At 43.4% G+C, this 14,111-nt stretch overlaps 1 protein-coding gene across 1 annotated transcript in view; it reads left to right on the forward strand.

Moving 5' to 3' along the window:
• The window catches only part of SHMT2 (serine hydroxymethyltransferase 2), a 55,299-nt gene that overhangs the window by 6,539 nt on the left and 34,649 nt on the right, over positions 1 to 14,111 (forward strand). Inside the window, exons 2-5 of the mRNA XM_083169352.1 lie at positions 8,542 to 8,712; positions 9,450 to 9,529; positions 10,594 to 10,794; positions 11,351 to 11,432. Of these exons, the coding sequence (XP_083025478.1) occupies positions 8,542 to 8,712; positions 9,450 to 9,529; positions 10,594 to 10,794; positions 11,351 to 11,432 (534 nt within the window). The remainder of the gene's footprint in view (positions 1 to 8,541; positions 8,713 to 9,449; positions 9,530 to 10,593; positions 10,795 to 11,350; positions 11,433 to 14,111) is intronic.

Genomic DNA, 14,111 nt, shown 5'->3' on the forward strand with positions numbered 1-14,111 from the left:
CCATGCACAGCATTATAACTGTTCCAGCCATTAGGGATGGGCTAATGTGCAAAACCCAGCTGGGTCTAATTTTATAGATGGAGCTAACTGAATGATTGGCAACCTGATACAATTTGAAGGCCACATGGGGCTTTTGCTACAGCCCATATAAGAGCAACAGACTTAATGACCGGGTTTGTGCCGGTTCGACCCAGTAATTGTGAAAAGGGTTACTGGGTTCAGCAAACCGGTAACAACAGGTAATAAGCATAAAAGAAGGGTTCGTTGCCATGTGGCTTTGCTGTGTGAATGGGTTAATCGGGTCAAGCATCCCGTTTCCGTTCACACTGGAGGAGGCAGAGCTTGGAGCAGCGCCAGCTCTGAGCGCTGCCTCCTCCCCCACACCTGATGATGCTCAGCCACCGCCCCCTGCATGATGTCCTGCATTTGCGGTCTGAAGGCGGTGTAATTGTACACGTCAGGCCTTCTTAAGAAGCTACAACTTTAAGTTTATTTTTTTTCCCCTCATTATTATTGTTTGTGTGTTCGTTTCAGTGACAGAATTTTTTCATAGTTACAGCAGCAGACATTAGGTCCTGGCTGCTCTTTTTGTATTGCTGATTGTCAGTATTAGTAATGATTGTAGATGGAAAGGGCAATTTAAACACTGTTCCCCTGCAGCTTCCTAGTGCTGATTGACAGTATAACAACTGTTGCAGTTAATCGGCTGGGACTTTAAGTCAGTGCTCTGGCGCTCTAGGGGGCAGAAGTGGTATTCGAACTGCCTAGCACGGTCTATGGCTGTTACTAGAAGACCGTAAATTCATGAGAAAACGTCTAGGAACTGCTGTTGCTGTAACCATGGAAGACTGTTAAGGCTATAGAGTTAGACGTATATAAACTGGGCTTTACTGTTAACAATTTGGAAAAACTGGGCTTATATTTTAACATAAAACATGAAAAAAGTATTCTAAATTAGTGTTCTCTTCTAACTAAAATATTCTCTTGCAAGTAGTACATTAAAAGCAAGGTGTTCTGAAGCTTATATTGATTACTAGAGATAAGGTCCTCACTTACACAGAGAAATGGCGATGGGCTTAGAGCAACTTCAGCTGCTTGCACAGTTCCTCATTCTCTACATTGTAGCATACAGATGGAGCCGCTCTCAGAGTGGCTCCTGGCAATATTATTGCCATCCACCAGCGTGCGCAGCCCCCTCCACCAGAATGGGGGGCTAACGCATGAGACGCGCATGCATCCCCGTCCGCCAGCCACTTCCCCGCCGGCGCTATGGATATGTCGTGCTGGCGGGCACAATGAGGCTGGCTACATCTGTAATAGTTTTACTTTTAAAGTGCTAGGCCTTCATTTTTATTTATTTATTTCTTTTTTTCAAAATGACTTGCCTTAATTGGTGATACTCACCTTTTACTTTAATGGGTCTGTATAAAGTGGAAATATGCTTTGGATATATTTCTATGAGGTGTGAGTAAAGGGGCATGCACACGGAGCGATTTCAGACCCTTTTCTAAATGCCCCCATACACTGGGCCAATTCCATCAAATCAAGTCAGTTTGAGTCCCTCAGGTCCGATGTGCGGTCCCATGCACATCGAACTGAGTCGGAAATCAGACCTCCCTCTTGGCGGTGGGCCAAGCGGGGAGCAGGGTCGCATGTGATCCATCACAACAAAGGAGCACGGATCGCAACATGTGTATGCCCTACAGCGATGGCTGTCGGCACAACAGGCAGGTCGTCCTGTGTGTACGGGGCTTTACTAGTATGTTTTGTTTCCTGCACAACCAGATTTAAAATGAATGATCTATAATTGGTATAACAATGCATTCCAGTGTGTGCCTATGTTGCGGTTCAATTGGACGCACAGCATTTGCCTGGAGCTCTTCATTTGATATGCAGTCAGTGTATAGACAATGAATAGGTCGACCACTAATGGTTGACAGACCTTAGGTCAACAGGAGCTTATGGTCGACAGTTATGATTTTTTTATTTAAATGTTAAAAAAAGGTGTCTTTTTCATAGTTTACTTTCCAAGTGGGAATATAATAGTGGGCCTAACACAGCGAGGCACCATGCGCAGAACATGACGAGCGTGGCAGTACATATGCGGTGTCCATGACAACGTACAGGGCTCTCATACCTCCAAGTCTGTCTGTTGTTACCCAGTTTGTTTTATCACGGTCTACTATTCTAAAGTGCAATGGAATAGACCCCCCAAAAATTATGACAAACTCGTGTCAACTTTTTTGACTGTTGACCTTGCTTGTGTCGACCTAGTGACTGTTAACTGTACAAATTGTCTATCCTCTATACCATAACCATTTACTGCCCCGAGGTTGCCCGTAGCTTGAGTTTCTGCTTGGAACCTGCAGAGGTGTGAACAGAAATCCTTGTACTGTAACTAGCGCTACCAGGGCTAGTGGTGATGTTACAGCTGGCAGCAATTGCATAGCTGTGGGTCCCTAATCCATAGCTCCTGTATTAGGGGCCCACAGCTATGCAATTGTCGCTTAACTATTTTGGGTTAGCCACAAGCTCACTGAGAGATATATAATAGGCAATCGGCACTTATTTCAGAAGCTAAAATTCTGCTAATTGAACCCCCTATGTGTCTGTATACGTGCATTTTGTTTGTTCTTGGACGTTGGCTCCATTTCACTGCTTTCCAAGCAAGTTTTGGTACTTATGTAATATCTGGACTCCCGTTTTTCTTATGAGATCGCGGGGCTCGCTGCGCTCACCACGCTTCGGGCACGGTGGCTCGCTGCGCTCGTCACACTATATAAAATCAACTCCATGCGTAGTTGGATAGTAGGGGTATGAAAAAATGGGGTGCATTTATCATGGGAGTCCAGATAATACATAAGTACCCAAGTTTTTATCACATTAAAATGCATCCGCCAATATACAGCACACCTGTGCTCAAGCAAGAAAATATGCAAAACTTGCTTTGTTAAGGTGGTCACACATAAAAATATAATTTTAACAAGCCTTCTACCTGGAACAGAAAGTCTGGTAATGTTTAGGAGCTAAAGTCAACTGGCCAAATGCTCTGAAAACAGTGAGTTCATGCAAACTAGTGAAATAAAATGGTTTTAACCAACTTGTCTGAATGATGCTTTACATTAGATCTGTGGCCATGAAGACTGTGGAGGATTGCATGTACAATTTCCGATTAGCTGTCCTTTGCACTGTAGTGATCCAGGAGTCTTTATGTGCATGTGTGAGCCAGGTGGGCATTGGGGAAGCCTGTGGCAAGAATCCCATAGGCTTTCATTATGCAGTAACATCTATAGATCGGGAACAATTTCCAGAAAGTTCTACTTTTAGGCAGGGTGTTAAAATGTTTATTTGTTTTGCTTAAAACCAGCTTTTTTTTTTTTTTTTTTTGCACTAATGTTTTAATAATGCAAAAAAAAAAGAATCCTGTATTAGAAACCTCGATCAACCGTGTGTTAATGCTTTCTAACATTAATAATGTTATTAGGCTTTGATTTATTTTACATCTTTCAATAAAACCAATTTTGAGAGCTGATTATTCCTATTACATCTGAATATATGTAGATAGATTAAATCTATACAAATACACTCAGAGGAAATTGAAAATAAGAACATCAAGTTAATGTTAAGCATTAGTCCTACTTATTCTAATAAAATTTAAATAGTAATACAAAATGTAAAAGCACTTTTTTTCAGACACAAACACCTACCTGAAGAGGTAAGCATTAGCACTGGGCTTGCCACTGGCATTAAACAATTGAAAAAATTGTTATTATAACGCCATCACCGTTGTCACAGCATAGTAAAAAATAAAAGATTGAAATTTTTTTGGGGGGATTAAACCAGCCGTCCCTGCATCTCCAGAGTTTGATGCATTTGGAGAATGCATTCGAACCTCCAAATTGGCTTTTTCAGAGCTTTGACATCATTTTTGAAGATGTTCCATCCTGCCCTGGTTTTAATTTTATGGAAGTTCTCAAATTTATTGTATTGTAGGAGGATGCTTCTTTGGGTTACATAATTATTGCAAATATCTTTTTTTGTGGATTACTAGGATAATTCCTTTTGATTACAGTATTTGTTCCCCTTGGATTACCAGAAGAAAATCCTCTTGGAAAACAAGAATATGATTTGTTAAAAAATTAATGAACTAATGCAGCCGTTTCTTCTCTGTGTATAATAAATTAATGAACACGGTTTGAAGGAATTATTCTCTAATTGCGGTCCTTGTGCAAACACATGGGCAAATCTGTACGGTGGGGGGGAGTGATTTCACTGTGAGTCACAGGGGATCATTAATGATATTATGACACCCTAAACAATATTGCACAATTATGTAACTAATGCTGCCCATACACTTGTGAGATATTGCATGCAATCATTCGATTTCGACCACATCTGGCCGATAAATCGAATGATTGTGTGCATTTTTAAGGGGACATTCAACGTGATGCCGGTCGAATGTCGGGTCTCAAGATATTGTGTTGCACATAATTTTTATCGAATTGCAGGAGCAATCTCATGTGGTTTTTAACCACATGCGATGCTTGAATACAATCCGCAGGTGGAGGGAATGCTTTTTCATTGGCATGGGGAGAGGGGGCTGGAGGGACCACTGGCGGCGTGGGAGACGGCGGGCAGAGGGCGGCGTTATGTAGCTCTAGCGGGCGGCGGGGGTCTGTCAGCGGTGGCGGCAGAAGTGTTTAAAACACTGGGCAGCCCTCTGATTAGCTGAGATAGCTCAGCCAATCAGAGGGCTGGCCAGTGTTTAAACAATTCTGCTGCCACCGTTGACTGACCCCCACCTCCTGCTAGCGCAACATAACGCCGCCCTCCTCCAGCACCCGATGTGCCATCTCAAGATGGCATGTGACATTGGGTGCTGCAAAGGGGGCACTTTAGCACCACAAGATGCGATCGGGTTCGATGGATATCGCACTGCGATGTCGCATCGAATCCGATCGCACAATTGTATGGGCAGCATAACTTGATCGTTGTTTTACATATCGTTAACTATCCTAGTCTAGTGTGTATGCACATTAAGTCCATTGAACTCCCTTCATAGTGTTTGTCTTAGGGAAGTATTCAATCCTGGATGATCTAAACAATTCCCAGAATAACAGTCCAGGACCTATTCAATCCCAGCAGTTTCCGGCCAGGACACTCGCTGTTACAGATTTGGCTCTTTGAAAAGACGAATCTGCATTTTGCGTTTGTTTCTGCCTAAAAAGTGGCAGAAATGTGGATTCGCCGGTACAAAAGTCAGAAAAAAGAAAAACATTGAGTAGGTCAAATGTGAATTTGAGCAATTATATGCAAAAACTGACAATATATCCAACTTTTAGAAATACTGACAGGGAGTGTAGTGTTCCTTCTAAGAATTAGCAGGGTTGTGCTAGAGGGGCAGGGTGCATTTTGCACGTCAAACATCGAACAGGGCGCTGTGCCCTCCAAAAACGGCCTAGCGTGAACATTAGGATTGAAAACCCCCTTAAGGGCCATATTCAATGCGGGGTTAAACGTTGGGGATCGCCGAAAACAAACTATCCTAGCCGTTTAACCCCATTGCCGACGCTCACCCGGTTCTACGTTTTGGGGGAATCCTCGCTGTCACAGGACGGTGAGGATTCCCCCAAACAGCGAGGCTCACAGCTAATGCAGGGAGCCCGCTGCATTTAGCCGCGAGTCTCGCGGTTTTAGCTATAAAAGGGGGAGGGGCATGTGCTGGGGGTTAATTAAATACTGACCATGCGAGCTGTGACAGCGAGCAGGCAGCACTGCTCGCCGTCACAGTTCGCAAAAATCATTGAATACACCCCATAGTTGGAAAAGGGAATGTATCACTTTTACTGCTTTAACTATTTTAAATAATTTACTGAACTTGGTCTAAAGTGTAATTGTGCACTAAAGCATATTGTGTAACATTACCCTTTTACAAATCAGATGTTCTGGTGCAAAGTTCTTTTACAGTTTGAGCCAGTTTTGTCAGAAGTACTCTAATAACGTAATGTGTTACGGAAAGCTGTTATACAAGTATTGCATGTGATGCGTACAGAGAACATTGTATAAGACAAAAATGTGAGCTGTGTCTCAGCGTTCTCTAGTTACTGTACGTTTGGAAGCTGGTTTTGCAGCTGATGCAACCTAGGGATGAGGATTTCATCATTGCAGAAGCTTCCTGGGCTGATGAAGGAAGCTGTATTACTGTAGGACTTAACGTGCTGGCATGTGTATTCTCCCGCGGAGATCCGCTAACCATTTCTCTGTAGGTTCACGTGACCTGTATCACAATGTTCTCTTTGATAAATTAGCAAACTTTTCCAGTCAAAAAAATTCTAATGCCGTAATATTTTTTTCTTAATTTAAATTGGATAGCTGTGCATTAATAGAGAGCAGGGTTTTGTGATGTACATTGATGAATGTAACTTTTCATCTGCGTACAAGTTGTTGAAATGCAGGATTAGTAGTCATTTACATATGAAGCCACTATCAGAGAACACTGCGGCTCTACATCCAGGGATTGATCAGAAGCTCTAACATCACAGATTTATGTGGCTAATTGCAAAATGCTGTAATCCTCTGGTGTGACCATATCTTCTTAAGAGTTGTACAACCTGTACATTTTGCATGTCAAATAGGTGTATCTTGGTGGAACAGTGGTCAGCATTACTGTCATGACATCAATTGCCGACCAAGGCTGTTTCTGGTTTGCATTTTAACCCCTTGTTTGTGGGACTTTTCTCCTACAGTCCAAAGCATAATGTTATGCCCCATACACACGGGGCGAGTTGAGCTTTGTGCTGAGCGACACTGAATCGCTACGCACACAGCACTGCGCCAGTGATGTGTGCTGAGCAGGGCATAAAGTGGTCATGCAGAGGTGGGGGAACTCATTTCTTTATGCCACCTAATTATACCCCATCCCCTCATTAGGCAGAGACAGGGCCAGTGGTATGGGTTTTGTCATCCCCCTGCAAACGAATGCTTTTCTGTGAGAATTACTGTGCAGGGCCAATGTGGAGGTTAAAATGTTCCACCTCACCATTAGAGGTGGTGGAATTCCGTTCCACCCTGTTCCCCCTCACTTTAACCCCTGGTGCTGAGCAATCTCTCACTGCCTATGTTCTCAATAAGGAGAAAACAGGCGATGACTAGATATTTTAATCATACTTGAAATATATAGCCTGTCGATAGGGACGTGCAGGGCCCTGAACGATTTGTGCTTCATTTTTAAGTGGTCTTGTCAGATTGCTTAGAAATGGGGCTTAAATCACCTCATGTGTATGCCCCCTTAGGTTAATTTGCCTTCATTTTGATCTATATTAACTTGCCTTGGCAGGGACATATGTGAAGGAATAATTGTTCTCTGGGAATTGTAGCACAATAAGAGCTTTTAATAAATAGTAAAGCAATGAGCGCTTCCTGTTATACCTCATTATCATTATTGTGTATATGATTTATGCTTATGCTTTGTCCCCTGCAAGATTATTCTCTCGTGGCAAGTGTCTTATCTTAGGGGCAATCAATTGCACTCCTTATTTACTACTGATAGGAATTAAAGGCACTGGAGCATCTTCCTTAAGTTCCGTCATTAAAACATTATGGGCCAGATGTATCCAGCTTCAAAAAGTGATAAACGGAGAGTGATAAACAACCAGCCAATCAACTCCTACCTGTCATGAAATAGGCTGGTTTTGAGAAATGGCAGGTAGGAGCTGGTTGTTTGTCACTCTCCAGATGATCACTTTTTGACGCTTGATACATCTGGCCTTATGTCACATGTTGATACCTTATGCCTAGGCAACTAGATTCTAGGGTGCAAGAGCAAATACTGTACATAACAATTGGGCAGTACTAGGTTACAAATGACTGTAAATGCCCTCTACGGTCGGCTGACGACTGTCGTCTCTCCTCCACCCTGATCACTGCTTCCCATGCTAGAGTACAGGACTTTGCCCGTGCTGCACCCCTTCAGTGGAACGCACTCCCTCGCTCCATTAGACTCTCCCCGACCTTGCAAAGCTTCAAATGGGCACTGACTTCACTTTTCATCAAAGCATACCCTTCCACTGCATAAACCAGCTGGTTCTCCGACCCCTTGCCTGTTTACATCCTGCTATCTAACCACCACCCACTCGCTTGCACCTCTTGTAATCTGTCGGTCTCCCCTTCCTACTAGATTGTAAGCTCCTCCGAGCAGGGCCCTCTTCCCTCCTGTTGTCAAAGCCCTCTTCTCTTCACATTTCACTCACAGCTCTCCTATACTCCAACACTCAGTGACCATCTTTGTCCGCATACTCATCTCCATCATTGGCATCAAGCCTCTAGTTGTATGTTGATTGAGTCCTCACTACTTACATTTAAGCTGTAATGTGTATTGATCTGTGGCGCTCTTTATTTGTACTGTATTTTTGTTATTTATTCAATGTTATGCCAAGCTTTGTCTCCCTGTATTGTTCCTTTGTACGGCGCTGCGAAACACTTGTGGCGCCTTATAAATAAAATTATAATAATAATAATAATAATAACAACTCTATGTCCTAGCCTCTACGGAGATGCTGCCATGTTCGGGCGCAGCACACTCAACCAGCATCACAGGTTGGGAACCATTGGAATGGACAAGAAAGTCTGTCAGAAAACGACCCTGAAATGTGGAGTCTTGTGCAGCAGGAGAAGGACAGGCAGTGTCGTGGTCTGGAGATGATTGCCTCTGAGGTCGGTGATTGAAAGCCCATTTATCTCATTTTAATTAAACCTTGAAAATAATGTTGACCCTAAAGTAATGTCTTTGTAGGTTTCTGCTCTATTGTCATACTGGTTCAATCATGGCAGCCTTTCTGTAATTCTCTCCATGGTGCAGTTGTTCGATACACTGGTTTCATAGAATATCACACTTTAAAGATAGACCACATCCTTTTAAACCCTAGATTTTTTTCCCCCCTGGTATTTCAGCTTTGGAAAAAGGATGGTGCCAGTGAGCAGTCAACTGGGACAGCCAATTTTCACCCTGTTGGGAATGGGTTGTACCAGCAACTATACCATTCTGAGAGGGTACAACAAATGGTGTCATCAAGTAACCACAGATCTATGTGGATTCTGTACTATCTTCCTCGCTGCACCATGTAACATGTGCTTTAGGGGCAGAGTTATTAAACTTGGAGAAGAGATAAACTGGAGATACAGCGGAGAAAAGGTAAAAGGAGATAAATCACCAGCCAATCAGCTGTGTTTGAAAGACAGTTGGGAGCTGATTGGCTGGTGCTTTATCTCCTTTTACCTTTTCTCCGCTGTATCTCCAGTTTATCTCTTCTCCAAGCTTAATAAATCTGCCCCTTAGTATGCCACGCGTCTACAGATTTGCATCTTTTAATGTTTTCCCAAAAGTTGTTTTTCAGCTTAATTGCTTTGTTGTGTTTGCTGCAAAGTTCTTAGTGTTTTGTTTTTTCCCATAGAATTTCTGCAGTCGAGCAGCTCTGGAAGCACTTGGCTCCTGTCTTAACAATAAATATTCCGAGGGCTACCCTGGGAAAAGGTGAGGTTCCGTAGTTACTAACATATACCTTTCGTGCATATGGACCAGTGTGTACGCACTATATAGTTAACAATGCATGCTTATGTGGGACATTATTGACCCCTCTTTCCTCTGTACATGCAGTAAAATCCTGGATACAGATGGAGCCAGGCTCATTGTTTCAGCAGGTGCCCCAGACGCTACGACATGGCGGTGGCGTGCGAGCGTATTGGACACTCGCACGTTCACAACTGGAAATGATGCAAACGTTGGAGATGAACACACTCCATAATCCCCGGCGCACCGCACAGATTGGCATGCCAGGGACGAGTAGTATGAGAATGTGCGCCTGAATGCGTCCATTGAAAAATATAATTTGTGATATCTTTTGATGTGGATCAACTTGAATCTAGGTTGTTTGTTGGTTTGTCCAGGAGTTCCAGGCATTTAAATGGAAATGTCGGCTAATGTGTATCCAGCTGAAGCTCGGTAAACTTAACATTCAGGTTATGAGGAAGTATTTAATTGAGAACTTCTTTCTCACCGCACGTATGCACACTCCCACTACCGTTTGCTTTCAATAAAGGAGCTCGTGGGTGTGGAGGGTTGTGCTATCATTGTGGTAGCTCCAGGACACTGCCTTCCACAGAGCAGGGACACCTTGTGTGGCCCAGCTTAATATAATTGTAATTCTCATATAGTTTACATATGTATGGTATGCAGCTCCTTGGTTTGTTTTTTAACACTGGGTATTTTCTAGTAAGTTCAGAGTTTCAGAAAGGGCCTGGCTGCTTTCTGTTGGCTTTTACCACTGCACTATTTATCATTAATGACTCTTATGCCATCCCATGTTTTCTGTGCTATTTCCTCAAGTCTAAATCCCATGACACAAAACTTCATACAAGCTACACACGCATACTGAAGGCCCCGTGTCAGGAACTGAGTATGTGATCTGAGTGCTTTGAGAGAGCACTGCTAACCAATGTGCCAAAGTGCTGTCATTCTAACGTACACCACCTACATAACAGGAAGCACCACCAATAAACAAGATGGTATTTCTAATTCTGGTTCTGTTTGTTCCTCAGGTATTATGGGGGGGCTGAAGTGGTGGATAAAATCGAGTTGCTGTGCCAGCAAAGAGCTTTGGATGCATTCAGATTGGATCCACAAAAATGGGGTGTAAACGTGCAGCCTTATTCTGGTTCCCCAGCCAACTTTGCAGCATACACGGCTCTTCTGCAACCCCATGACAGACTTATGGGGCTGGATCTTCCAGATGGGGGACAGTAAGTATCCACTAACTCACTAAATAATCTGTTCACTGAATAGATAAAAATGACCAATCCGGATTTCTGGCTGTTCTGTAATCGTCTGCATGGTCTGCTGTTTTCACGCTGCACCATCTGAAAAATATTTATTAATTGTTGGTAATGAACTTTGTAGAAGCAGACTCTGTTTACTGCCATTTCTCCAGATCACTACAGGTTGAATCTTATATGTATGGGTTTCCTTTCATTCCATGCACTAAGCTTGAATCCTGAATGGAATTTTGTTTTCCACCCAACCGTTTTCTCTTATGTTACTTTGCGGAGATGTATTAAGCATTGGAGCAAGATAAGATGCCAACAGATTAGCTGCTGTCATACCTCAAGCACAGCCAGTAAAATGACAATTACTCTTTCAACTATGTTATTAGTTGTTCCTTTATTGCAGAATATGATGTCAGTAAGTGTTATTTGTATGTGGGGTTCTCAAATGAGTCCTGTAATAATCTTATACAATGAAATTGCAGAATCCAGTGCAACATTTTGTTTACTCTCACAATGTCTTATATTTTCAAAGCCTGACCCATGGGTACATGTCTGATGTCAAACGAATATCTGCTACCTCCATATATTTTGAATCTATGCCTTACAAGCTCAATGTAAGTACACCTATAGGCAAAGTGGATGGTGCTATGTGCTATGATTGGGGGGTATTGAAGCATGATAATTGGTTATCGCAGAGGGAATGTCCATATTCCCATAGATATGATATATTGCATGCAATCCCAGGCAAGGCAGACCAGCGCGGATGCATGTGGGGTGTGATCAAAATTGTATGTTTGGCACTTCAGGAGCATGGAAGCAAGTCTTATGGCCTCAAGTGATTTTGCAATATCATGAATTATTCAGAAACCATGATTTAGGACGGTGGTTCCGAACCTTAGTCCTCAAGTACCCCTGACGGGTCACTCTTTCCAGGTCACATGGCAGGTGCACAGCTGCACTCGTTAGTCACTGACACATTTTAAAAGATCCATAGGCAGAGTAAATTATTTCACTTGTGATTCTGTGTGGAACCTGGAAAAACGTGAACTATTCGGGGCCAAGGTTGGGAACCACTGATCTATAACCACATATTTTTAAAATCCTGGGTCTCTGTGACACACAGTGTTCCCTCTAGGCTGTTTTAGGGAGGCTCTGCGCATTTAGCAACTTTTGGAATGTTCTGACATAAGATTCTCTGTAATGCTGGGTACACACCAGAACGATTTTGCCTCAAACCCTTCAATTTCGATTGATTTCTATGTAAATTGGGCATGTTTTAGGTCCAATTCCGATGCATGTCCCCCCTGGTCATTTTGGAGACATTACCTGCTGCAGTCTGGATTTGTAAAAGATCCCTTCAACTGGGTACAGATCGTGGTCGCATCGTGTGCTGATCATGTGCTCCAAAAGATTGTGCGATCGTCTCACGATCGTAAACGTTCTGGTGTGTACCCATTGTCGCTATCAAGTCTGCAGTTGATAATGTTGAATGCGACAAGATACACATGAGCAAAGGACCTACAGTACCACTGCTTTCAGCTGTATGCCAATACATTGAACTATACACATGCGTAAAGGCCGGAATGCACGTGCGCGACGCCTGCTAGCATTGGGATACTGCTACTATTTTTCATTGCTAGCCGTTGACAAGGTGATTGGCGGGAAGAGGAAGTCTCACTGCCTTCCTTCTGCACGAGGCGGCTTCTCCGATACAGGTCTCCCGAACGGGGTAGCACAAACCAGCGGGTGCCCGTCTCCGGGACCCGTGGTAGGGCTAACTGATCCGGTGTTGCTGGTAATACCATGGTGTCTATCTATTACGCCCCACAGAGTTTGTCTCCTCAGTGCGAGCGATTTATTGATTGTATGGTACTTGTTTCCTAGCACAGCGCCCATCGCATACCGTATTTAGTGGTGTGTGATGCATGCAATGTGATCTTCCCGTTAAATTAGCAGGAGTGTTTGTACAATGAAATATCGCATAGCATTGCATGCCAGAAAATGCGATGCGATTTTTTCATTGTACAAGCACCCTGATAGGTGCTTACAATGTTAAATGCACCCCCATTGTCAACGCCACCCCCTTTATCAACGCCAACCGAAGCATGGAGAGCGCAGCGGTACGGGTCCTCCGACCTTTTCATACCCCCACTATCCACGTCGCCGTTGAGTTGATTTTAGATAGTGTGGCGAGCCACCGAGCCCGAAGCGTGCCGAGCGCACGCGGAATACATGTGAAGTAATCAGTGTCCCCTCACGGGGCTCGCCACGCTTCGGGCTCGGTGGCTCGCTGCGCTTGCCACACTATCTAAACTTAACTCCACGGCGGCGTGGATAGTGGGGGTATGAAATGGTTGGAGGATGCGTGCCGCCGCTCCTCGCTGCGCTCGCCACGCTTCGGGTTGGCGTTGATAGTGGGGGTGGCGTTGACAATGGTGGTGCATTTAACATTGTAAGCACCAATTAGGGTGCTTGTACAATTAAAAATCAAATCACATCGCATAAGATGCACTTCGATCAAAATCGTGGGTGCCGTGCTAGGAAACAAGTACCAATTGTATCATGGATGATATATATGTTTTCAAGTTTTGAGGTCTGGCACTCCAATAAACATGATAGTTTGCAGGCTCATTGTTTCAGCAGGTGCCCCAGACGCTACGACACCCCAGCAGTATTACTTGCTGGGGTGCCTTCGGTGATAGATCCAACATAGATCTTCAGCACAATTTTTCCAGGAAGGTGGCACTCACACAGACTTTTTTTAAATAGGTTTTTTAAAAACGGTTTCTGTTTTATTTGTCTGGGTAGCTTATTTATTGTTTTAATATGTTAAGTTTTTATGTAAACACGATTTCATTAAATATCCTAACTATTCTACCCTTGCCATGTGTTCTATTATTGCATGGGATATACTGTGCGTTTTTTTTCTTCACATGAAATATATAGGCATTTATACAATGTTGGCTTCTATTCCTGCAGGACAATGTGTCAGGAGTAAACCCATTAAACCAATTTAAGTTACATGGTGTCATTCACAACTAGTGTCTGATATTCAGTGTGACTTGCAGCATCCCAGCCATGATGTTTAGTTTTGTCTTGCTGCCTGATTTGTGTCTCCATAAAACAAAAACAATATTTCTTGCTTGTCGCTGACATAATGCACCTGTCCTTGTGTTAATTAGCTTAGAGGAGCTGCTAGAGACACTAAAACACCACCGGCTTGTAACCTAATAATGCAGCAAGGTTACACCGTTGCCTCACCTGTCTTGCCCAATGCGGATCACATTTGTGTT

This window comes from Crinia signifera, chromosome 2, assembly GCF_055691185.1.
Source record: "Crinia signifera chromosome 2, ASM5569118v1, whole genome shotgun sequence".
NCBI lineage: Eukaryota > Metazoa > Chordata > Amphibia > Anura > Myobatrachidae > Crinia > Crinia signifera.